General features: G+C 42.0%; 1 protein-coding gene and 1 long non-coding RNA gene across 4 annotated transcripts; one reads left to right on the top strand and one right to left on the bottom strand.

Annotated features, from left to right (window-relative positions):
• Positions 1-725: 725 nt before the first annotated feature.
• spry4 (sprouty homolog 4 (Drosophila)) lies at positions 726-16360 on the bottom strand. 3 transcript variants are annotated; one of them, XM_067996076.1, is made up of 2 exons: positions 16162-16360; positions 726-1867 (listed from the first exon to the last, which is right to left on the bottom strand). In XM_067996076.1, exon 2 carries the CDS (start codon positions 1827-1829, stop codon positions 909-911), a length of 921 nt encoding a protein of 306 aa, XP_067852177.1. In that variant the 5' UTR covers positions 1830-1867; positions 16162-16360; the 3' UTR covers positions 726-908. The 3 variants fall into 3 exon arrangements, with proteins under 3 accessions (XP_067852177.1, XP_067852178.1, XP_067852176.1); XM_067996077.1 differs by lacking the exon at positions 16162-16360 and adding an exon at positions 7489-7535; XM_067996075.1 differs by lacking the exon at positions 16162-16360 and adding an exon at positions 3715-4073.
• LOC137332328 (uncharacterized) lies at positions 14894-26913 on the top strand. Its single transcript, XR_010965631.1, has 3 exons — positions 14894-15168; positions 16053-16181; positions 26268-26913. It is a non-coding gene; the product is annotated as an uncharacterized lncRNA (long non-coding RNA).
• The last annotated feature ends 591 nt before the right edge of the window (positions 26914-27504 follow it).

The raw sequence follows: 27504 nt of genomic DNA, 5'->3' as shown, positions 1-27504 counted from the left end.
TAGCGTTCAGGAAATGACTTTCTGTTGTACAAAGTCAAATATCGTAACGCATCAAAAACTTAGATGGCCTGTTGGGTAGAGAGTAGGAAACCTGACCTAAAATACACTAATAATATTTTACTATATTGCTTCAAGATTCCAATCTAAAGTGTCTAGTAAGATTTTATTATGACTTCATCCAGTAGTACCATTGTCAGTCAAAATGGTACACTGAATTTCGCAGTGATATAATTCTGTTTGTTCTGCTTTAAATGCCATTTTCTCAGACTCTTTTGGCACAGCATACATCAAGATTTTGGATCACACCTGATGAGTGATGCATGTGATCTAGGAAGCTTAGGGGAATATTCCCTATTAGGAGTAATCCAAAAAAGACCTTGTGCGCAGTTACTGCAACGAGGCTTCTGTAACCTCAGAACATATAAAAATGTATCTCATTAAATTCTGCAAGATCCTGTAGGATATGTCAAAAAGCAAAGCAGACTGTAAGAAATATTGACATTAGCAATAGGTCTGAAATCCATCAAAGTGATCTCAGCCAATATACTACATGGTGGGATTTAGAGGTAGTCACTTAGGCTGCTTAGGATTTATTCTTCCTTCTGCCCACCCCCCACACACCCCCCAAAAAAATGAGACCCTTCAGATTTTGAACAGAACATCCTCCAAGTTTCAGCAATAAAGACATGGATTTTTAAGAACTTTTTAAAACCCCCACATTTAGCTGCTTCTTAAAAGTTTCTTTTAATTATATATTATATCCATTTCAAAAAGCAACGGGAAGGACTTGCCCACTCAGTGCTGAACAGACCATGTAATTTTTTGAAAGCAAAAACTTGCAGAGGACTGGACTAGAAAAGTACGAATGTGAATTATAGTTCCATTAACCACATCACACGTTCCCCGCATCAGGAGGGCTTCTCCCCGTTGCAGGCTGACACCTCTGGAACCTTGCAGTACACACTGTTGGAATTCTTGCAACGGCATCCTGGGCGGCTTACGGTATCGTAAAACTTTTGGGACAGTTTGATGCATCCGGTCGCTGGCAAGTAACAGAGCAAGCAAGGCAGGAACACAGACATGGTGCCCATGCAACACCACCGGGCACAACAGTTAGAGTGGGAGCAGGAGCAGGGGTGATCAGCACAGGATCCCTCATCATCCTCATTGGTGCAGTGATAGAAAATCCCTTTCACCAGACACATGCAGGTGGCATAGTTAACAAAGTTCTGGGGGGAACACAGACATCCCTGATTGCAGACCCAGCAATAAGGCAGAGTTCTGGGTGAGGTGCACTCGTTGCATTTACATTTCCCGCAGCCCTCGCATAACAACATGTGCTTGCCAGTTTCCTGACGGTGGGAGGTCTCTTTAAGATCGATTGCTTTGGAGATGGATGACCTGGGCTGTGATCGAACGGCCCTTTGACAGTCCTGCTGATCGGCTACCGGCGGCGGAGCCACGTGGTCCAAGAGCCTCTGATCAGAAGAGGTGCTACTGCTGCTGCTGATGGAGCTGGGTCTGCCCGTCAGAGAGGTCCAAGACAAGGCAGGGTGGTGGGGGAGATCGTGGTGGTCACATCTCTGGTCACGCTGATTGATAGATATTGATTCCTGATGAGGCGCCCTGCTGTGGGGGTTCGGGTTCCTACTGGGTTGGGTGGCAATAGGGTTTTCGACGTAATCGTTTTCCAGGCGATTGGGCTTCATTTGGTCCATGGGTAAGATAGTCGTGTGTTGCAATCTGCCGTAAGGCAACCGGCCGTCTAGAAAGGGTTGGAACACGGAAGCAGGGTTCCCAGCATTCCCAAGAGAAACCCGGGACTCCATCTGATTTGCCTCTTGATCCTCACTCAGATTTCCAGCCCCTGTCACAAAGAAAATCATATATTTATACAAAAATTCTGTAACATTGAAATAAAACCTGACTATATAACATCCTCGAAAATGCACAGTGCACCCAACCAGGGCAAGGATTCAATTTGCTTTAAATATTACCAGTGAATTCGTAGGCTTGAGGAGTTTAAGGGATCCTTGTATTCAAGAAAGGTCCACAGACTACAGTGTTGCTTTTCTGATGAAGATTTAGTTATCAACTCTGCCGAAATCTCATTTCTTTGTTATCGAGATCATCGAGGTGAAAACCTCAATAATGTCAATCAAACCAAGTCGTCAATCCTAAAATTAATATACACGTAGATGCAAATCGCATTGCAGATTCATTATTTCGCTAGTCATATTTATAGGCCAAACGAAGTTAAGACACAAAACGAAACAGGAAACTTTGTATAAATAACTTAGGGCCCTTAGGAAGATTCATTTCTTACCTTTTTTTTAAAAAAACCTGCATTTTCGTACCCTTCAAACTCATGATTTTCCCTTCTACTTCAGTTACATTGATCGGTTACCATAAAGAAATGTCAGGCCGAGGTTCCGTCCTGTGTTTGCATTTCTCCAGAAATCTTGTCCTTTGATTTCTCTCCTGCTCGTTGCCACTGAAGGTGGCTGTCAAATCTCTATTCATAAACCCGACTTGCTGCAGTTACCCACGGATAGGGCAAGGCTGCTGTATATTGAAACCGTGCAATAATCTCCACCAATGTTTGCATTAAATACGGGCATGTAAATGCGTGCTTGTATATACATAAACCATGGAGATTACTGGCACGCAGATTGATGGACGGAGAGACAGGCAAAATAATGTTCAAAGCAAAACATTTTCATCAAAATGTCCCAGATTAAACAAGTCTCTTGTACAGTAAGGGATTAAGTATTCCCTCTTGAATTATTCAGACAATATTTTATGAATCGAAACACCAGGTTTCAACAAGATATTTATTCCATATAGTTAACGTCAAGAAAAAATTACAATGGGATATGCTTTAAATGAGACGATATCTTGTGTTCTAAATAATACATTTACACAAGCACACTAAGAGATCGAAGGATGAATCACGATTATAATTTTAACTATGAAGACGGCGAGTCTACATCTCGGGCGCAGTCAATAATGGAATTTCATTCATAAAATTGCCGATTAATGAATGGACCCATTTGGCTGCTCTCCGGGAGGCCAGGATGTGTTTTACATCAATTTGAATAATCGATTCAAGCCATCGAAAGATGCAATGAAACATATTTTCATAATAACCCTCATTTGTAATTGAGGGGGACGGGTTTACACAATAAATTCAATCTCTACTATTTAAAGTATTAACTCCGAAATGTCATTAAATCCGGCCATAGTTTGAGAATCGGATTCCCCGTTTTCCATTTCAGTTAGTGCAAACAAGGTTTATATTAAGACAGCGAAGGACAATGTCACGATTAACAAACAGCCCCGAGTAGGGGTTCTTTTGTGAATTAGCTCGCCCGCTACAGTATCCTGTCGAAATGTTTAACATACACTATATATAAAGATACAGATTTAAAGAGAAGTCGACGCTCTATAAATTCATAAACATACGTTTTCTACAAGCAAGATTAATTTAAAACCACTTCCACCTCTTTGAAATCCAATCAAAGAAAGCTATTCAGTATTTTTTTTAATAGTTTTTAAATAGGTAATAATAATTCTGATGGTAATATCCGTGCACGATTGAAGATGCGTTCTCTAGCCTGGTTTAAAGAGGATCGGAATCGCAGAATTGTAATATTTAACAAATAAATGCAACCTGTACAGCGGTAAAAAATATATATATATATATATACTTACTTTAAACGTCCCCAGAATAATAACTAGCTCCGTTAACACCCAGGTGCAATGGGGGATGCTCCGCTTTGTAGATGCAGTACTGCTTGGCGTGAGGGCGCACAGTGGCGGATTCTGCGTAATTTTGTGAATGAAAACGGTTGGCAGTGGATGGATGGTAGAGTAGTATTTTCTTTAATTTTGTTTTAAATCAATACTGAATTAACAAACAATGCACAAATACACTCAATAACTCCCCAAACTGCACCAATAACCATTAGGGGATATTGTGGATGCAATCGTTGCTTTTGGAGGTTCACAGAGGAGATTGTGGATGAATCATTGATAAACTGCAGACTCTCCGACTCAGTCCCGTCCATCAGCCCCACTTTCTGTGAAATGTAATTTTTTTTTTCTCTCTCGCCCCTCATGAATGGAGAGGCACAGCCAGCGCAGTGCGCAGGCGGCCTCCTCGCAGCGCACCGTGGGAGTTGTAGTCTGCTCCCCCATTCATTTTCCCCAGGGCTGGGGCTCGGTGGACTACAACTCCCGCCATTCCGCGCAGCTCGCCTCCGCTTCCCACGGCTTCATTTGCATGCCGGCTTACTATAGGGCGCAGAGTATCCGCCCAGTGCTGATTGGCCAATTAAAGAGGAAATGCCGCATCCGGTGCAAACCGATTGGACGAGTAGAGGTGGGCTTGTAATCCCGAGCATTGATTGGTCGGAAAGGTGTTCATTGAGATATTCTCTGAGGTTGTTGTGAACTAAAGAATGGAGACAGAGAGAGCGAGCGGTAGATGTGACTTAAAGGGACACCGTCTGTCCCCTTCACTGTTACAATATCCCCTTCATTGGAGGTTTCAATAGGCTTGCAATGAAATCAATAATACAATAAATACATAGGAATTCGCCTTCACGTTTTCTATCTTATTGCTGCAGTGCTAATATGTCCTCGACAAGAGGGTGGGACTTTGGTGTCCTTTTATAGCTTAGCCAATATTGCTCTCTCGAGTTGCAATGCAGGAAAGTCAGCTTGACTGAAGGCGCAGCCCTCGGTCTTTCAATTGAATCGCCAACCTCAACTATAACCTATTCTATGGGTACAACATCATGATTTGATTGTGCTAATTTTTAATAAATAATATTTAGTGGCTGGACCATAAGTAATGCAGAATTAATACTGTCTGAATCTAGCCTGTTAGATTTTAATATAAATAAATGACTTAAACTAACCCACCTAAAACTAGAGTTACTGGCTACAATAAACATATTATTTCAACTTGTTGTCTGTAACATTGCTCACCTGCTACAGAACAGATAGTTTATGCTAAGCACCCCTCAAATTCTGTCCCTGTGCATCAAAACCATTTTGCAATAAATGGTTCAACACTGGGTGCATGATTTTTCTAAACAAAGGATATGGGCACTAGGAAATAGTCCACTTTTCCACTGGGCAAACAATATCAGTATCAAGCATTGCCAATTCAGATATAGCAGGGCTCCCTTTGTCCCAAATATAGCTTAACCCTAATCTCAAAAGAGCACCCAGCATTCAGGCCCAGCACTAAGGGTTGGAAGGCCTGGGAGCAAGGTACACTTCCTCTGTCTCACTCCACTCCATGTGTGGATTCCATAATGAATACATTAGGGGAAAATATTTTCATTCCAAAAATTGACTGGAAAGCAAAACCAGTATGGTACACTTTGCAACGAATTATCAAATAAAACTGATTCTATAAAATTCAATATAATTATAAAATAAAACTGATTCCACAAAAAGAAACCTTCCCTGACAATTTTTCAACTGGCAACTCAGTTTAACAAAACAACATTTGAAAATGATTCAAACTGCGTTGCTTTTCTCTTGTGGATGAGCACTCTGGGCTTTCAACACACTCCTTGGCATTTTGTACTGTACATCCACATTCTACCAAAGCTCAAGGTAGCCCATGAAATATTTCACAATATCATGTTACCAAAGACAAAAAGGCACAATGGTGTGTTTCGAAGGAGTGAACATTCCACAGCACATTCGAGGACCAACAGCTTCCTTTGGAGTTTCCCCTCGTTCAAGGGCGCTACTGTGCAAGTGAGAATGATTACATTTCTCACATTAGCCATCCTTCTGTCCTTTGAGTGAATTTGCCAATACTTGCTGACTTATGGAGAGTGTCTTGCTTTGGGCTTGACTTCATTGAATTGAGCCAAAAATCCATTTCATTTTATACTTTTTATTTTGTCTTGGTCTTGGGAAAGCAAAGTCTGTGCACCACTCTTCCCACATTTAGACTTGCTGAGTGCCAGTATCTGTAAACCAGCTCAGCATTGTGGCATAACACAGAGACTTGATTAGGCAAGAGCACAGCCATCCAGAACCAGTTCTCTACATTTAATATGCATGAAAAGAGAGTGATCTGATGGCCGATTCGGAGACACACTATTTTGTGGTTCTACAATACCACTGGTTCCCTGCAGGTTGGATTGTTTATACTTAGCAGTGCAGCCAACGATGAAGCACGCATCTGCTATCAGCTGCATTTTAATGTGAAAGCATCTATAGGATCTCTACCCTGGGCAGAGAAGGGAGATTCTCATCCCACCAGCATCGGCTGGATCAGAATCGAGGTCCCACAGGTGAAAGGACTCTGCTCTTACACCACACCATTGCCCACAGTTTTTTTTCAATTAAGGGTTATGCAGGTGTGCAACTATCAATCAGCGGTTCCACTCAATCACTGATTCAACCACAGACACAGATTATGATACTACAACACAGAATAAGCTCGGTGTGAGTGATAAGCGTAGAAATCCACCAACAAAATTACTGAAGTGTAACACACTGAGGCATACTTCAACCGAGGCAAGAACAATAGACATTGGAAAGTGCATTACGCGGTCATAGCACAATCAAGGGGTTCAAAGGGCATCAAAAACAATAAGTAGAGTTTATCAAATCACCTGAACACCAAGATATATATATTACACACACAGTTTTTTATGGGGTGAGTGGGGGTCGAGAGCTGGCAGAATTTTACTGTGTGTGTCTTTTGCTGCACCAAGGCAGAAAACACATACCATTGCTCAGATATGACACACTGTCATGAAGGCTCATAAAGCAAGATACATGCAAAATACTGGTGTGTTATAAAGTTTCATTTTTTACTGTTTGATGATGTTTTTACAGTGAGCTGTGCGTATTACAACCACATCTCACCTTAGCAATCTAGTGAACCAGTTTAGCACAAATACACTGATAGTAACATTCAAAATACTCCAAGATACATTCAGTTAAAATAGTCAATAACAGGTTGCTTTTCTTTACTGTATATTTTCAAGTCCAGATTTCTGCCAGCAATATTTCACTGGCAGCTTAAACTACAACTTAAGATTTATAGTTTACATTATAAGCAATATCCAGAGTAATAATATATAGTGCTACACAAGTTTCAAAAGGCATTAATTTCTTCCTTAGGCGCCTTAGAAACTCACAGAACGAAACCATTAAAGTTTCAAAGTTTATCCTTCAGCATCCTCTCAGGTCCCTGAGGTCGTATAAAATGCCTGTAAGATTTACAAGTGTTTCTTACAGTGTTCCACAGTATTAGGTTCAAAATAATGAAAGAATCAATAGTTGCTTATTAGCATCAATAGACATATCAAAAAAAGACATCCTTCACATTTGTTTTTTTTAATAATAGCTTCACATAATAAATGCAAGTACTAATCTATCTCTGCAGCAGGTACTTTAAATAAAACATTTTACACTTACTCGCTCTCCTAATCCACACAACCTTACCTCTCTACAGATCAGCACGAGTGACAGATGCCACTGAGAGCCTATTGCTTCTGCATCTCTACCACGCAGTGGCTGAGACATAGAATGAGGATGCAGGTGGGCGGGAACGTGCAGATTGAGTTTTGCTCAGCCCACCCACATCAAACAATGCCAGCCCCTTGCCATGCAGCAGGGGTGCTACGCTGCTTGGCATCAATTGAATACATACTTTTTAATTAAAAATATTTTTGAAGTGGCAGATGGTGGAACTGCAATATGAATGATTCTACCTTTGATGATCGCGTTTCAGGCACATTTATCTTTTAAAATTTTGATTAAATCACATGCGATAGTTCATTGAGAAAATTATTGCTGCCACTTCATGTTCTACAAGGAGCCAACCTGACCTTTTTATGTAACCATAGGAGTGAATCTTTTGGTCTCACAAGACCAGTAAGAAAATGATTACTTATCATAATGCAACAAATTCGGTAATAGTAGGGAATGTTGCACCACTGAGCTACATTTAATTAATTAACACTTTAAGTCGTGTGTCAGCCAAGATGAACTTAAGATGTCCAAATTCCAACTCATTCCATCTCATTTTATTTGTCATCAGTTGAGTTTTGCTTTCCTAAAAATGCAACTTTTAAGTTTGTTTCTACAATCACAGCTTATTTTGCCTTGAAATGCCCTATTGGGATTAGTAATTCTACACTCCATGTATGAAATGAAATGTCCTGTTTTCATGGGCTGGACTAAGTAAAGGCCCGATAATATCAAGTACACTGGGCATTTCAACCAGGAATAACCTGGGAAAATGTCACAATTCGACCTCGATCGGTCAAAACTAACTTCCCAAGAAATACAAAGTATTGATCAGGATTCCTGCTGATGCCATGAAAACAGACAATTTGCAAATATTTGCACACAGTCGATTTAATCTTTCATTGAGCAATTCCAGCCAAACAACAGAAAATGCTGAACATTTTACACAGAAGTGATTTGACTATTAAAATGTGTTGCTGTCTCCTGGTGATTATTTTTAGCTTGCTATGCAATAATAAAGGGGTAAAAAAGGACAAACAGGGGAACTTTATGCTTGGATCGAAACGCCATAATAATCGTAAAATCGAGTGTGCATATCGCACCTTTGCATCAACTAAATGTAAATTATTTATATATCCAGGTAATTCTATCCAAACAGAACTATTCTTATATATTTAATTAAAATAATTTGCATTTATAGCATGTTATCAAGTCTCTCAGAAATAACATCTCAAAGTGCTAATACAATTGTAACATTAATATGCAGTGGCTGTTGTTGTATAGCAACCACAGCAGCCATTTTGCACTCAACAAGATTCAGAAACAGTAATGAGATAAATAACCTGCCAATCTGTTTTTTTTTTGGTGGAGCTGGTTGGGACAGAAATGTTCCCCAAGACTCACTGCTCTTCTTTCAATAGTGCCATTGGATATTTAATGTCCACTTAGTACAGCAGACAATTTAACATGTGATCCAAAGGGCAGCACCTCTGACAATGCAGCACTCACTCAGTATTGCACTGGAGTGGCAGTCTGGATTATGTGCTTAAATTTGGTGTAGGGCTTGAACTCACAACCAACTGAGCCAAGCTGACAATATTTTTGAGTACTGCACTAAACAAAATAATAATTTTACTAAGAAAGGACTGTGAACTGAGAATTGTACTATGGATCCAGCACCTTAGTTTTCTTTTTAATATTCATCATTAAACAATTCAACCAAACCACTTTCCCCCAAAAAGTATGATACGAAAATCTGTGTTGCCTCTATGAAAAGGAAAGTGTATCTAATAGGAGTGAATGCGAATTGCTGGTATTGGCTTTCCTTGAAGGCAAGTTGGGAAGGGAGAAGTCAAAATTAGCTCTTTTCCAGAAGACAATACAGATATTTAGATTTTTTTTTAAAAAGGACTTCAGACCCCAGCAGTGTTTCCCACGTACGATGGGAATTACTTCGTGTTTTAGAGATCTAGCTTTGGATCAGATGTGCATTTATTGACAATCAACTTTGTCTTGCAAATTTCTGGTCAAGCTTACTAGTTCAGATTGAAACCAATCAATGATATTCCTAATTCCAATAATATGGTGCTTTATACGAGGATAGTGATATTGGTCATACTGGGAGAGGAGGCGTTTGTTGCCCCCGTGAGGCTCTTACATAAAACTTGGATCTTACTACTGAAAGCCTAAAATCATAAATAATGTTAATCTGCTCCTCAGATGGCTCAGTGGGTTTACACAGTGAGTAGTTGAGCCATACAGGTCAAGTTAGTTATCTCAGCCTGGGTGTCAGTAAGTGGCCTCAACAAACCTGAGTTAGAGAGGGGAAAATGGATAATCCCCTCTCTAGTGACCCTTGCTGGAAAATGCATGTGTGTGGATATTGGGTGCAGGCAGAATTAGGCTTGGCTGTAATGCCATCCACAGTCAAATAGCACACTAACAGTATCCAGCTGGTGTGACTGAATAGGCATGTGTGCATTAGTGCCTTGCTCTTTTCGGACTGGAGGGAGGTGTACAGTAGTGTACCCCAGGGGCCGGTACTAAGACCACTGCTTTTCTTGATACATATTAATGACTTGGACTTGGGTATACAGGCCACAATTTCAAAATTTGCAGATGACACAAAACTCAGAAGTGTAGTGAACAGTGAGGAGGATAGTGATAGACTTCAAGGGGAAATAGACAGGCTAATGGAATGGCCAGACAAGTGGCAGATGAAATTTAACGCAGAGAAGTGTGAAGTGATACATTTTGGTAGGAAGAATGAGGAGAGGCAATATAAACTAAAGGGTACACTTCTAAAGGGGGTGCAGGGGGTATATGTGCACAAATCGTTGAAGGTGGCAGGGCGGGTTGAGAAAAGGTTAAAAAAGCATACAGGATCCTGGGTTTTATAAATAGAGGCATAGAATACAAAAGCAAGGAAGTTATGATGAACCTTTATAAAACACTGGTTCGGCCACAACTGGAGTATTGTGTTCAATTCTGGGCACTGCACTTTAGGAAGGATGTGAAGGCCTTAGAGAGGGTGCAGAAAAGATTTACTAGAATAGTTCCAGGGATGAAGGACTTCAGTTACGTGGATAGACTGGAGAAACTGGGTTTGTTCTCCTTAGAGCAAAAAAGGTTGAAAGGAGATTTGATAGAGGTGTTCAAAATCAGGAGGGGTCTAGACAGTAGATAGAGAGAAACTATTCCTATTGGCGGAAGGATCAAGAACCAGAGGACATAGATTTAAGGTGATTAGCAAAAGAACCAAAGGCGACATGAGGAAAAACATTTTTAATCAGTGAGTGGTTAAGATCTAGAATCCTCTGCCCGAGGAGGGGGGGGGGGGGTGGGGTGGAGGCAGATTCAACCGTGGCTTTCAAAAGGGAATTGGATACGTACTTGAAGGGAAAAAATTTATATTGCTACGGGGAAAGGACGGGGGAGTGGGACTAGTTGGATTGCTCTTGTAGAGAGCCAGCATGGGCTCGACTGGCCGAATGGCCTCCTTCTGTGCTGTAACCATTCTATGATCCTGTGATTCTTGGCAAAAGGAGGAGGACTAAAGACCCCTCACCCATGAGTAATCACTATTTGGGTGCGATGCAGAGGGGTGCCTGCTACCTTTGGAATCGCACCACAATAAGGAGTCGATGCCTTCAGGCAATAGAGGAAGGAAGGAAATTGGAAGAGAAAATTGGTGAGAAAAAGATTGTTAACCTGTTAGCCGACTGCCACAGTAGAGGTTTTGTGTATAAAGCACATTTGGGAAGCATTAGCTTTTGCCTAGATGTCACAGTGACACCGCGATCTTTGAAGTTTAGGATCTATAATTAGGAAAAGAGAATAGAACATCTTGAGTGCAGGAGTTTTATTTTTTGCCTGAGATGCAACTTTGTACAATCATGGACACAAGTGCCCTTTTTCTTAAATAGTGAAACTTACTGTAGTGTAATTATGTTAAAGGTAAAAGGGAATGACAAATTAATTTGTTTCCTATAGCTAGAATTTCATGTGCAGGAGTTTGAATACTACATCAGTATCTATTAAAGGGGCCTTCAGTCCTCCCACATTGTTATTGTCAAGTTACATTCCATAAGCAAAGCATAACACACACACACACATCTACTCAGTCACACCAACAATGATTATTAGAATCATAGAATCATACAGCACAGAAGGAGGCCATTCGGCCCATCATGCCTGCTGCAGCTCTATCACAGGACCATGCTAATTTAAATTAAAATGTTACTCTTTATTTTATATATATCTTAAATGACAGGTGACTGTGTGTTGCAGTGGATTAGCAAACAGGCCTCTCTACTCTGAGACCTGGGCTCAAATGCCACATGAGACTGTTGGGGGGAGGTCTTCTCTCTCTGCTGGCTGGGAGGGTCCTAAATGAAGTGATTTGGGCTAGTCTTGGGCCAGTTCCAGGCAGATTCAGGGCCAGAGTACAAAAGGGTCCACAGTTCAATGCCAAAAAATGGCAATCTCAGTGAAGCCAAAAAAAATTGTGCAGAGAAGAAAGTGCAGCAGTAAGGGGTTCATTTCTGAGGCTGAGATTGAGGTAAGGGTTCATTTTTGGGATAGACTAGAGAGACTCACTCCACACCTGTGTGCACTATAATCTGAACTGACAGTAATTGATGGTAACCCAGCATGCCAAGAATGGAAAAGTATTTAATTTCACAGTATCCTGAAGAGTCCAAAAATTACATTAAAATAAGGTTTGAGAAACATTAGAAAACTGCTCAAATTAATACTAAATTCTATTAACCAGATGACAGGAAACTTTCAAGTCAATTCTATCTTTAATGAATTTGCTGGAACTGGTGAAACTATCACAGAAATGGTTACATACAAATAAGCACAGCTCAGCAGTGACTCTGTTAACACTTCACTAGAAATGAGGTTACATTAATTAATTGCCTTTTAATGTTTGCACGCAGCTCTCAAAACCAGGGAAATAGCTATCTTCATCAAAATAAACAAAACCGAATTCCTGACGCACAATTGGAAAGACATGCACAACAACCTATTTTTTTTTTAAAAACAGAAGTTCCCTGAGGCAATGAGTTGCCTATCTCAGCTTCATCACTGAGCAGACATGAGCATGCTAGGGCAATGGGAGGCAGGTAGCCCAGGCAGATCTGCATAATCACAATACTTCCTTATCACTAAAACACATTATCTGCTCATTTATCCCATTGCTGTTAGTGGGACCTTGCTCTCCGCAAATCGGCTGTCGTGTTTCACTACATAACAGTAACCTCACTGGCCGTGAAGCGCTTTGGAATGTCCTGAGATTGTGAAAGGCGCTGTATAATGCAAGCTCTTTCTTTACTGTTAGAAATAGGAAGACCTTCGACAGCAACTGTGCTGATGGACCACAGAGCTCAGCCCTTAAATCAAGTCAAAGAGCTTCACCTTAGCGTGGAAAGCACTGGGAGGCTCGGGAAAATAAAGCGGAAAAAACACCCCTGAGAGTCCAAAACTAAATAAATATTATAACATTCAGAATCAACTGTAATATGTCTAAAGTTCGTACAAAGACTTATTGAGGCACAGCATGTTATTTGTTTACAGCTTTATAACTATGTAAAAAAAAACTCCTCTGATCTCTTCTGGTTCTATTAAAATGAGTTGGAGCTTGCCACCAACACAATGGTTGTTTGATTCTAGTGGAATGCTAGGACAGTACAGAAATAATCAGTGTTTATGTCTTCAGCTTACAGGCCCCAACAAAATCCCAGGACCCTTCACTCGCTCAGCATAAACAGATTATCTCAACAGTAGAAGTGTCTTCAAGGTGTTTTTCCACTTGTGCGAAAGATTGTCAAATTTATCTTTGGATTTGCGCTTTAAAATAATTTTTAAAAAATGTTTTTCCTTTTAATATCAATGACGTAAAGGCACTCTCAATTAGGCGAGGAATCACATCTGTCTGGTTTTGAGACAGTCAGTTTTTGAATGGGCTGTCTGGAAATTTGTAAAATGTAACTCACACCAAAAATATATTTCTTTAAAGCAGCATTAAATGTTTTCACCTACTTCTGAAACTTATCATAGGGCGGCATTAGTTATTAAAGTTTTCAATTAGATTTCATCAGAAGCAAGGCAAATCTCTGAACTTAAACTGTGATCCCACCTGTCCTGATTTGGTTTTGGTAGAAGGGGCAATCCTAATCCCACCACTTTTCGGTGTAGTAATAGATGTGAGAGCGAGAATATTGAGTTTGTGTGTCGACAACACAATGACACATAGACAGTCGGGGGAGGGGGGCACAGTCAACTTACAAGGGGTCGTAACGCACATCTGCTACTCCCCAAGATGGCATTTGCCCAATAATGGCAAACCTGGCAGGGCTGTGGAACAAGTCCAACAGATTTATAAGGGGCTTTTTACTTTTTCGCTTTAAAGTACTAGTGTCTGTTTATACATTAACTGGAGCATCGCTACATTAATACAACCACATTAGCAACACAGCCTTAGCAGTAATGGTTTCTTTAATTTAGGATTATAACCAGGGATTCAAATAAGCTGTCCGGAGATCCTTAACAAAACAAGTTATAAAGTTTGGCCTTCATTGGTAGACAATATGAAAATGTGATTCAAATAATTATGACAGACACATTTTCACCAACAGTCCCACAAAAATCCCATTGCATTTTATAAATGTGTTACTGTAACCCATCATCAGTGATCAAGGGCATTGATTTGGGGTTTTTATGGAAAAATAGCAACATCACAGAATTGAATCCCCAAAACACTAATAAAAATCTGAGAATCCCATGTAATAAAAGTGGAATTTGATTTATTGGGGTCACCATAAAACCAGTGGCCCTGATTATAAACAACAGAATCAGGGAATGCAACATGCAATCCCCCAAAGCACCGGTAAAAATCCAGTGCTATAAAAAGGGAATGTGATTTAAAGCCACTGTAAACTACTAGTCCCGGCTACGGGGCTTGATTCAGCACATATAGAACACCAGTCAGCCCCTTCCAATAAATGAAAAGAACACACGACCTGAAGGCCTCATATCTCAGCTGTGGACAGTGCAGTCAAGATCAGGGCACTGGGGGGGGAGTGGGATTTTTTTTGGACAAATTTTGACAGGGATTACAATCCTCCTGCATTAGTTTACTAATGGAGGCACAACGCCTATTAAGGATTTTCATTTTGCATGATAAAGAAAAGAAATAATACTTTTTTTGTTGTTGTGAATGCAAAGATAGATATATTGGAACTTGACCCTTAATCTCTCAACGTGTCAAAGAGGTGGGGAACAATAAACTTTTAAGATTGTTTAACAATTGCAATGAGTAAACAATGATTAACAAATTCAACTTCTAACGTTAGGAAGAATGAATGGGGCGAACAGTCTTTAAGAGCATCACAGAAAACAGGCAACAAAGATTTCAGTTAGACGATGTAAATTAATAAAAGGTTGGCTTCATCTATTTAAACAGATAAGAATACAGACTGTGGCATCGGGGGCCAATATTTAGGTAGCAGTGCCGGAGAGTGAGGTGAATGAGCTGAATTTGTATGTGTTGGGAGGGGAAGGGAGAATTCTTTCTTTAAGCAGCGCTGGTGCAGACGGCTCGCCTGGCAGGCGCCCCGAGCCTCACAAAAGGACAGGATGTGTTCATTTGTAAGTAAACCACAGAACGGAAATTATTGTAATTTTCTCTAAAGTATCCTACTGTCTGCCCTCCTCCCCCCCCCCGCCCCCCTCCCCTGCAAACAGAGGCAAAAAGGAAGAGAGAGAGAAAAGGGATCAGTTTGAACGTGCAGTGAAGTTTATCCATGAGTCAAAGTCCAAACTTTTAAAGATACAGAAGTAAAACTTTTAAGAAGTGCGAAGTACTCTTGTCACTTACTAAAAAAAAATCGCAGGTTGAAAGGAAAAATAAAAGCTGTACCTCAATCTGAGGTGGAAAATGAAACAAATCCGAATATTATGTATGATTGAATGTTACAAGATCATTTTCCGGTTAATATGGTTTGAGTTAAAGCAGTATTTTGATATTTTTAAGAACCACTCCCTGTTTTTTTTTACATCCCCCCCACCCCCAAGTTTAATTAAGAGACGTTTCGGTTTATTTTTAAAACGAGTTTCATTTTCCAGCCGGGAAAAATAAAATTATATTTAATACCACAGATAAACTGTTGGGAAATAATCGCGGTGATGTGAGTTTCACATCTGATTGTTTATTGGGAAGGGAAATTCAAACACTCATAATCTCGATTGCTTTTTGCACCCGAGTCGAAGTTTGCCAAAACAAGTGGTAAAAATACTGGCGCGTGCTCCAAAAAGTTTGTTTTATAAGTTAAACATGAATTAACTTGCGGGGGTGGGGGAGATTCCCACTTTTATTGTTAATAAAAAATAAATCTGGCATTCTGGAATATCAAGCCACTTGCGTGACTCGTTTTAAAGACGGAAGTTTACACACATTTTTTTGATAAGTTCAATACAGGTTAGATTTTAAGAACAACATTGCACTAAGCGATATTGATGCTGTTTCTTTCCAGAATCGGAATCCTTTCATTAAAAGTGGCAGAGATCAGGAGACCCCCGCCCCGCTGTAAGGACAGGTTCGCTTTAAGAAGGAACATTTAGTTCAGAAGTCAAGACACTCACCGTGAAACAGGACCAGGGAGGTTGGCGAGTAGATCTTGGGAGTTTCTCTCTTTTTCTTTCGATTGGTCTTTGTGCACTCTTCCAGCTGATAAGAGTCTCCATGTATCGATCGCCGCTGTTTATTGTTCGCGTGCTATTGCTGTCAATCATCCTTTTTTTTTTACAGCCCGGAAGGATCAGGGACTACACAAACAAGAGGGATGGGAGGAGAGGCTATACATCGTCCAATAACAACAAATACACCATTCTTGTACTTAGCAGGGGTGAATTATATCAACCAGCTCTGATTCACTGAAAGGTTTTGTTCCAGTCGCCATGAGTTTAGTTCTTAGCACGTTGAAAAGTTGAGAGAGAGATGAAATGAGAAAATTGGGAGAGGGAAAAGAAGTTTAAAGTTTTTTTAAAAAGTTTTAACGGCATGGGCTCGATGGGCCGAATGGCCTCATACTCATCCGTAACTATTCAATGATTATAAAGTTTGATTTCTAATGTTATAATTTATTTTAATGGAAAGTGGAGAATTGGTTCTCATTAGATATTGCTGGTTCAAGATCAGGCATAGTCTAATTGGATGGTGCAACAGGCTCTAGAGGCTGAATGGCCTACTCTCCTTTTCCTATTGTAAACAATTTTACAACACCAAGTTATAGTCCAGCAATTTTATTTTAAATTCACAAGCTTTCGGAGGCTACCTCCTTCCTCAGGTGAACGATGTGGAAATGAAGTCCTCGAAATGAAGTCGCATTTATAATTCACAGAACAATGCTTGGTGATAACAGACAGTTTTTTCAACTGCCCGTTGCCAAGGCAATCAGTGTGCAGACAGACAGGTGTTACCTGCCAGGTCTCAGAATATACAAATCACCAAAAAAAAACAACAAACAAAAAAAAACAAGAAAAAAAACCCAAAAAACAGAGATAGAGAGGTAGAAACATAGAAAAGACAGCAACTGACCCGTTATATTAAGAACAGATAACATTTGTTCGCTGGTGGGGTAACGTGTAGCGTGACATGAACCCAAGATCCCGGTTGAGGCCGTCCTCATGGGTGCGGAACTTGGCTATCAATTTCTGCTCGACGATTTTGCGTTGTCGTGTGTCTCGAAGGCCGCCTTGGAGTACGCTTACCCGAAGGTCGGTGGCTGAATGTCCTTGACTGCTGAAGTGCTCCCCGACTGGGAGGGAACCCTCCTCTTTTGCGATTGTTGCGCGGTGTCCGTTCATCCGTTGTCGCAGCGTCTGCATGGTCTCGCCAATGTACCATGCTCTGGGGCATCCTTTCCTGCAACGTATGAGGTAGACAACGTTGGCCGAGTCACAGGAGTATGAACCATGCACCTGGTGGGTGGTGTCCTCTCGTGTGATGGTGGTATCTGTGTCGATGATCTGGCATGTCTTGCAGAGGTTACCGCGGCAGGGTTGTGTGGTGTCGTGGACGCTGTTCTCTTGAAAGCTAGGTAATTTGCTGCGAACGATGGTCTGTTTGAGGTTGGGTGGCTGTTTAAAGGCGAGTAGTGGAGGTGTGGGGATGGCCATAGCGAGGTGTTCGTCGTCATTGATGACATGTTGAAGGCTGCGGAGAACATGGCGTAGTTTCTCCGCTCCGGGGAAGTACTGGACGACAAAGGGTACTCTGTTGGTTGCGTCCCGTGTTAGTCTCCTGAGGAGGTCTATGCGATTTTTTGCTGTGGCCCGTCGGAACTGTCGATCGATGAGTCGAGCGTCATATCCCGTTCTTACTAGGGCGTCTTTCAGCGTCTGTAGGTGTCCATCGCGTTCCTCCTCGTCTGAGCAGACCCTGTGTATTCGCAGGGCCTGTCCATAGGGGATGGTCTCTTTGACGTGGTTAGGGTGGAAGCTGGAAAAGTGGAGCATCGTGAGGTTGTCCGTGGGCTTGCGGTAGAGTGAGGTGCTGAGGTGCCTGTCTTTGATGGAGATTCGTGTGTCCAAGAAAGAAACTGATTCTGAGGAGTAGTCTCTACACGATAACATCAACAAGTTCCATCCCACCATCAAGCTCACCATGGACTACTCCTCAGAATCAGTTTCTTTCTTGGACACACGAATCTCCATCAAAGACAGGCACCTCAGCACCTCACTCTACCGCAAGCCCACGGACAACCTCACGATGCTCCACTTTTCCAGCTTCCACCCTAACCACGTCAAAGAGACCATCCCTATGGACAGGCCCTGCGAATACACAGGGTCTGCTCAGACGAGGAGGAACGCGATGGACACCTACAGACGCTGAAAGACGCCCTAGTAAGAACGGGATATGACGCTCGACTCATCGATCGACAGTTCCGACGGGCCACAGCAAAAAATCGCATAGACCTCCTCAGGAGACTAACACGGGACGCAACCAACAGAGTACCCTTTGTCGTCCAGTACTTCCCCGGAGCGGAGAAACTACGCCATGTTCTCCGCAGCCTTCAACATGTCATCAATGACGACGAACACCTCGCTATGGCCATCCCCACACCTCCACTACTCGCCTTTAAACAGCCACCCAACCTCAAACAGACCATCGTTCGCAGCAAACTACCTAGCTTTCAAGAGAACAGCGTCCACGACACCACACAACCCTGCCACGGTAACCTCTGCAAGACATGCCAGATCATCGACACAGATACCACCATCACACGAGAGGACACCACCCACCAGGTGCATGGTTCATACTCCTGTGACTCGGCCAACGTTGTCTACCTCATACGTTGCAGGAAAGGATGCCCCAGAGCATGGTACATTGGCGAGACCATGCAGACGCTGCGACAACGGATGAACGGACACCGCGCAACAATCGCAAAAGAGGAGGGTTCCCTCCCAGTCGGGGAGCACTTCAGCAGTCAAGGACATTCAGCCACCGACCTTCGGGTAAGCGTACTCCAAGGCGGCCTTCGAGACACACGACAACGCAAAATCGTCGAGCAGAAATTGATAGCCAAGTTCCGCACCCATGAGGACGGCCTCAACCGGGATCTTGGGTTCATGTCACGCTACACGTTACCCCACCAGCGAACAAATGTTATCTGTTCTTAATATAACGGGTCAGTTGCTGTCTTTTCTATGTTTCTACCTCTCTATCTCTGTTTTTTGGGGTTTTTTTCTTGTTTTTTTTTGTTTGTTGTTTTTTTTTGGTGATTTGTATATTCTGAGACCTGGCAGGTAACACCTGTCTGTCTGCACACTGATTGCCTTGGCAACGGGCAGTTGAAAAAACTGTCTGTTATCACCAAGCATTGTTCTGTGAATTATAAATGCGACTTCATTTCGAGGACTTCATTTCCACATCGTTCACCTGAGGAAGGAGGTAGCCTCCGAAAGCTTGTGAATTTAAAATAAAATTGCTGGACTATAACTTGGTGTTGTAAAATTGTTTACAATTGTCAACCCCAGTCCATCACCGGCATCTCCACATCCTTTTCCTATGTTCATGGCATAGAAAGTGTATACGCCAGGTTTTTGGGTTCAAGCCCCACTCCAACACTTGATCGCATAATCTAGATCGACACTTCAGTGCAGTACTGAGGGAGTGCTGCATTGTCGGAGGTGCCATCTTTCAGATGAGACGTTAAACTGAGGATCTAAACATCTGTTTGTTTAGATGGATGTATAATATCCGATGGCACTATTCAAAGAAAGCACAGAGTTCTCTTGAAGTCTTGGCCAACATTCACCCCTCCACCAACACCACTAAAATCAGTTTAAATAGTAATTTATCTCATTTGCTGTCCATTGGATCTTGCTGTGTGAAAACTGGCTGCAGTGCTTCTCGACATAACAACGGTGATCGCACTTCAAAAGTAACTCATTAGCTGTAAAGCACTTTGGGATGTCCCAAGGACGTGGAAGGTACTACATTTCTTTCTTTGGCTCTGTGGGTAGCAATTACCTGCCTGTCCTCACTGACCTATACAGGCTCCCAAAATATTTCATTTACAATTCTAAATATTTCATTCCAAGCCTGTAAGCCAGAAATGGCCTCCAAACCCTTGGCAAAACAAGCCTCGGGGCCAAGGAAACTCAGCTCTATTTGTGATAACATTTCTTAATCTCTGGTATATCCGGTTTGAAGATTTTGCTTAGAACTGTTACCTCAATCATGGATACACTCTAAATCAGAACACCACAATCTGTTGGTACCAACAACTTGAGATATATGCAAATTAATTGAACTTTGTATATAGTCCCCAGGGCTCCATGTACATGATGCACTGCAGCAACTTGCCAAGGTTTCTTCAGCAGCACCTCTCAAATCAGCAGCCTCCACCGCCTAGAAGGACAAGAGCAGCAGGTGCATGGGAATACCACCACCTCCAATTTGCACCCCGTCCTGACTTGGACATATATCGGCCATTCCTTCTTAATCTGGATCAAAATCTTGGAAGTCCCAACCCAACAGCATTGTGAGAGTATCTTCACCACAAGAAGATTTCAAGAACATTTCAAGAAGAAGGCCCACCACCACCTTCTCAAGGGCATCTAGGGATGGGCAATAAATTCTGGCCTTGCCAGCGATGCCCATATCCCGAGAATGAATAAAAAAACCTTCACAATCAAAGCTTTCCATTAGCTGAAAAATTAATTCAGTAGTTGGTTTCCAGCTAATGAAACACATTTTGTAAAGTTGCTCTCACCTCCAAAACAGAGTGCAGGAGTTTTCTGTGGAATGAGTCACAATCCAGTTCTTGGTCAGTGCGGACGGGCCTGTAGCTCAAATTATACCCAATTCTGCACTAATTTGCAATTTCCTAAGAAAGATTACAGGATGGTTGGTGTGGAAAATGGGAAAAGTGTCACAATGGTAGTAGGGGTTGCTTCTCTGAGGTTAGGGTTGAGGTATGTTGTTTAGGCTGAATAGATGGAAATTTACTCTGCTTCTAGATGTGCTTTACCTGACCTGGGAGTGCTTGATGCTGACAATCGGTACCCAAAATGGGAAGAGGTCCATTCCCCAGCACTAATATCCCTCACCTCAATGAGCACAAAAAAAAATCTTTAAAAAAATGTTTGAACAGATCAGGAACATTACTCAAAGTAAACTGTGACAATAGAGACAGTAGGACAAGGTAACATGAGTTCAAACTGATAAGGTGCAAATTTAGGACTAGCGTCAGAAAGTTCTTCTTCACACAATGAATGATCAAAACATGGAATGGATATCCAGGGAGTAGTGGAAGCAAAAACACTGGAATAATTTATGAAATGGTTGGATGCCATTATGAGGGGAATGTAGGGTCATTCTGAATGGATGCATTAAAATGAGTCAAATTTCCTTTTCTTATCTGTTTCTATCATCTGTATCTATCTGCACAATAACCTCCTCCAGCCCTACAACCCTCCGAGATCTTTGCGCTCCTCCAATTCTTGCCTCTTGCCCATCCCCGATTTTAATCGCTCCACCATTGGCAGCCATGCCTTCAGCTGCCTAGGCCCTAAGCTCTGGAATTTCCTCCCTAAACCTCTTCACCTCTCTACCTCTCTCTCCTCCTTTAAGATGCTCCTTAAAATCTACCTCTTTGACCAAGCCTGTCCTAATATCTTCTTATGTGGCTCGGTGTCAAATTTTGTTTGATAACGCTCCTGCAAAGCTCTTTGGGACGTTTTACTATGTTAAAGGCGCTATATAAATGCGAGTTGTTGTTGTAGCAGAACAGTTTACATGAAAAGTATACCCAGCTAAGAGGAACTGGCTTCTCAAACTTGGTAATAACACTTACAAAAAACACCATCTCCAAAAGTAGTCTTACACCAATACAGGGATTTGCTGGCCGAGGATAATGACTAGTTGGCATTTCCAAGCCACTTTTGTGCACTATAAGACACCATATGTTGCATGTAAATAAACATCAAATGTTGAAAGGAAGGAATGCAATAGTTTATATGATTTGAAGTGCTGTGCACATGTTGCCACCACGCTTACTTACCATATTAATGCCAATGCACTTTAGGAAATGTCACACTTACGCCAATATGTGTGAATGTCCCACAATGAACTTCTCTTACAAAACTTTAAATTTATTTACCTCTTCAAGTTCCTTCCCACACTAACACCAGTGACAGAACTGTAATCAACAGTGTTTCAGCTATCTCCAAACACAACTCAAGTTTGGGAGGATGAAATCAGAATCTGTCTGTAATCTAACTATATTGCTGAATACTTTTCACAATTCAATTAAAGAATTGCATTTATATAGCGCCTTTTATGACCTCAGGTCATCCCAAAGTGTTTTACAGCCAACAAAGTACTTTTGAAGTGTAACCACTGTTGTAATGTAGGAATCTTGGCAGCCAATTTGCACACAGCAAGTTCCCAGCAATGTGATAATGACCAGCTAATCTGTTTTAGTGATATTGGTTGTATGATAAATATTGGCCAAGACACTGGGAAGAACTCTCCTGCTTTTCTTTGGCCATGGGATCTTTACATCCACCTGAGAGGGCAGACAGGGTCTTGGTTTAATGTTTCATCTGAAAGACGGCACCTCCGACAGTGCAGCACTCCCTCAGCACATGATTTGAAAGTTTCACACACCCACCAGTACTCTACCAAAATCCTAGTGAAAGAAACAGCTGCAAGTCCCACACCAAACTCGCACCAAGTCCAATTCACCCATTACCCTTGTACTGGCTGTCCGGGAACACCTCGATTTTAAAATTCTCATCCTTGTTTGTAATCGCTCCATGGCCTTGCCCCCCCCCCCATCTCTGTAACCTCCTCCAGACCTACAACCCTCCGCGCGATCTCTGCACTCCTCCAAATCTTGTCTCTTGTGCATTCCCGATTTTAATCGCTCCACCATTGGCGGCCGTGCCTTCAGCTGCCTAGGCCCTAATCTCTGGAATTCCCTCCCTAAATCTCTCCACCTCTCTACCACTCTCTCCTCCTTTAAGACGTTCCTTAAAACCTACTTCTTTGACACAAAACTCCTTTAACCAAAGAGTGGTAAGAATGTGGAATGTGCTACCACAAGGAGTAGTTAAGGCAAATAGCATAGATGCACTTAAGGGGAACTAGATTAGCACATGAGGGAGAAAGGACTAGAAGGGTATACTGATAGGGTTTGATGAAGTAGGGAGGGAGGAGGCTCGTGTGGAGCATAAATGGTTATGGGAGGTTAGGGAGGAAATTGCGGGTCCCCTAGCAGAGATATTTGAATCATCCACCGCGAGGTGCCTGAAGATTGGAGGGTAGCAAATGTTGTGCCTTTGTTTAAGAAGGGAGGCAGGGAAAAGCCTGGGAACTACAGACCGGTGAGCCTGACATCTGTAGTGGGTAAGTTGTTAGAGGGTATTCTGAGGGACAGGATCTACAGGCATTTGGAGAGGCAGGGACTAATTCGGAACAGTCAGCATGGTTTTGTGAGAGGAAAATCATGTCTCACGAATTTGATTGAGTTTTTTGAAGGTGTAACCAAGAAGATAGATGAGGGCTGTGCAGTAGACGTGGTCTACATGGACTTCAGCAAAGCCTTTGACAAGGTACCGCATGGTAGGTTGTTACATAAGGTTAAATCTCATGGGATCCAAAGTGAGGTAGCCAATTGGATACAAAATTGGCTTGACGACAGAAGACAGAGGGTGGTTGTAGAGGGTTGTTTTTCAAACTGGATGCCTGTGTCCAGCGGTGTGCCTCAGGGATCGGTGCTGGGTCCGCTGTTATTTGTTATTTATATTAATGATTTGGATGAGAATTTAGGAGGCATGGTTAGTAAGTTTGCAGATGACACCAAGATTGGTGGCATTGTGGACAGTGAAGAAGGTTATCTAGGATTGCAACGGGATCTTGATAAATTGGGCCAGTGGGCCGATGAATGGCAGATGGAGTTTAATTTAGATAAATGTGAGGTGATGCATTTTGGTAGATCGAATCGGGCCAGGACCTACTCCGTTAATGGTAGGGCGTTGGGGAGAGTTATAGAACAAAGAGATCTAGGAGTACAGGTTCATAGCTCCTTGAAAGTGGAGTCACAGGTGGATAGGGTGGTGAAGAAGGCATTCAGCATGCTTGGTTTCATTGGTCAGAACATTGAATACAGGAGTTGGGATGTCTTGTTGAAGTTGTACAGGGCATTGGTGAGGCCACACTTGGAGTACTGTGTACAGTTCTGGTCACCCTATTATAGAAAGGATATTATTAAACTAGAAAGAGTGCAAAAAAGATTTACTAGGATGCTACCGGGACTTGATGGTTTGACTTATAGGGAGAGGTTAGACAGACTGGGACTTTTTTCCCTGGAGAGTAGGAGGTTAAGGGGTGATCTTATAGAAGTCTATAAAATAATGAGGGGCATAGATAAGGTAGATAGTCAAAATCTTTTCCCAAAGGTAGGGGAGTCTATAACGAGGGGGCATAGATTTAAGGTGAGAGGGGAGAGATACAAAAGGGTCCAGAGGGGCAATTTTTTCACTCAAAGGGTGGTGAGTGTCTGGAACGAGCTGCCAGAGGCAGTAGTAGAGGCGGGTACAATTTTGTCTTTTAAAAAGCATTTGGACAGTTACATGGGTAAGATGGGTATAGAGGGATATGGGCCAAGTGCAGGCAATTGGGACTAGCTTAGTGGTATAAACTGGGTGACATGGACATGTTGGGCTGAAGGGCCTGTTTCCATGTTGTAACTTCTATGATTCTATGATTCTAAATGCTGGAATAGACCAGTTGGGCCAAATGTCCTGTTTCTATGCTGTAGTTTCGATGCAACTCGATGTAAGCTTTTGGTCACCTGTTCTAATATCGCCTTATGTGGTTTGGTGTCAAATTTTGTTTGGTGATGCTCCTGTGAAACGCCTTGGGACATTAAAAGTGCTATATAAATGCAAGTTGTTGTTGTTGTTGCAGTGGCATGGAAATCCCACCATTACATTGTATTAACTGTCGCTTAACTTTTCACCACAGGCCTGGGGAGAGCAATAATCCAATGGAGACCAGTTCATTCCATGCACTGTACTCCTGAGTTATATTTCGATTTGCTGCCGCTCCTTAGAAGGCCTGTCTGAAACCAGTTTGCAGCCTGGAGATCCCATTGGCTGTGCATACATGAGATTTGCTTAATGGCGCATGTGCAGTGATATTAGGTTGTGGTCAAAACAGAAGATAGCTGCTTCCCTAAACCTCTCCGCCTCTCGATCTCTCTCTCCTCCTTTAAGACGCTCCTTAAGACCTACCTCTTTGACAAAGCTTTTGGTCACTTGTACTAATATCTCCTTCTTTGGCTCGGTGTGAATTTTTGTCCAATTGCACTCCTGTGAAGCGCCTAGGGATGTTTTACTACGTTAAAGGCACTATATAAATGCAAGTCGTTGTTGTTGTTGATGATGATGGCAGTTTTTGCTAGACCCATTGGTTTGCCATGCCACTGGGTCCATTTTTATATTTGAGAGTGCCGTCAATAGCTAGAGAATCATGTATCCACATCGACAGCTCTCTCCTGAGGTTAAGCCATTTTACAATGTAAATAACAACACCGTACTTAGTACTGAAGGATGCCATGATGTCGTGATCACACATGTCAAGATGGTGAACTCACATTATAGAGAACCATGCGTGCCCCCAGTACCAGATTAACTTGTCTGATCTTTCAGCTTTTTTATGTGCAGAATCAGAATGTAAAACTGGTCTTAAACTATCGCTGTCAGTCTACAGGAGGTATCTTGTACAGCACACTCCAGATACTGATCTGACATCTGAATTGTTGACACTATTCACAATGACCTTAGACCTTTTAAACCCAGCTGCACAGGTGCACAGCAAGAACAACAGCACAGTAACTTTTAAGTCACAACATTGGCATCCTTTGTTGCCCGGAGACACAGGTGTAAATCAAAGGTGGTCTCTGGTCTTTAGCCACGGGTCACGTGTACACTATGACGATGTGTCATAACACTATTAAATGCATGGCTGGAGGCTGAGTTTCAGCATTGGTGAGACACTGGTACCTGGTGGGGGGAGCGGAACACACTGCAAAGTTCATTCAGCAATTGAATCGATCTCAGTGAAATTCACATGAGGGAATTAATTGGTTGTGTTCATTTCACCTGTAATTTCACTTTGCAGAGCAGAAAGTTTTTTCAAGACACCCAAGTAGTTTTTTTTCTCTCTCTTTCAGATTGAAGTTGTTAGACTGGCACCGAGTTGTTAATAATTAGAAGCTATAACAACTGGTGAGAAAGAGAAGGACAGTCCCTCCCATTTCCTGGAGCATGTGGGAGAGGTGTTGTTTTTCAGGTGTTAAAAGTCTTGGTGGCCTGGCAGCTGATCAGCTTCCTGTGGGCTGACTGCAGCACTTCTGAAGGAATATGTTCCATTTAATTCAGTTTATTCTGGAAGTCATGATGTAAAGTGCCAGTTAAATTGCGACGCATTGCATAGCCAATGAGATATGGAACAATAAATCCATAACACGGTAAGACAACGGCAAAACTCAGAGAAGGAAAAGGATAATCGCCCGGAATTTCCATGGGGCTCTCCCAATCACTTAACATAACTTCGGCGGAAGATCAGCGGAAATCCCGGAGTTAAAGCGGAAATGGCCATTTACGCCTGTTTCTCCGGGGTTTCCTGCCAAAGGTGCGGTCGGAGATCAGGAGAGCTCCTGTTTATTTTGCTGTCACTCAGGTTTAGGGTTGCCAACTCTCCAGGATTGTCCTGGAATCTCTAGGAATTTAAGATTAATCTCCTGGACACTGACGCGAGCAAACCAGGTGTAAAGTCATTGGGGCATTAAAAAAATAAAATTGTGTTGTTTTCATTTTCTTTGAACACTTTTGAGTCTCAGTTATAAAAAATATTGAAGATGGAAAAGTAGTCTGTGTGGGGGAGTTTGGAGACAGGAGGTCATGTGATGAAACCTCCAGGAATCGATATAGTTGAGATACTGGATGGGCTAAAAAATGATAAAGGAGAGGTACTAGAATGGCTAGCTGTTCTTAAAGTAGATAAGTCACCCGGTCCGGATGGGATGCATCCTAGATTGCTGAGGGAAGTAAGGGTGGGAATTGTGAGGGTACTGGCCATAATCTTCTAAACATACTTAGATATGGGGCTGGTGCCAGAGGACTGGAGAATTGCGAATGATACACCCTTGTTCAAAAAAGGGTGTAAGGATAAATCCAGCAACTACAGGCCAATCAGTTTAACCTCAGTGGTGGGGAAACTTTTAAAAACGATAATCCGGCACAGAATTAACAGTCACTTGGACGAGTGCGTATTGATTAGGGAAAGCCAGCACGAATTTGTTAAAGGCAAATTGTATTTAACTAATTTTATAGACTATTTTGATGAGGTAACAGAGAAGCTAAATGAGGGCAATGCAGTTGATGTGTGTATGGACTTTCAAAAGGTGT

This window comes from Heptranchias perlo, chromosome 14, assembly GCF_035084215.1.
Source record: "Heptranchias perlo isolate sHepPer1 chromosome 14, sHepPer1.hap1, whole genome shotgun sequence".
Lineage (NCBI taxonomy): Eukaryota > Metazoa > Chordata > Chondrichthyes > Hexanchiformes > Hexanchidae > Heptranchias > Heptranchias perlo.
Note: the sequence above shows the minus strand (reverse complement) of the source record. Positions and strands in the feature narration are given on the sequence as shown.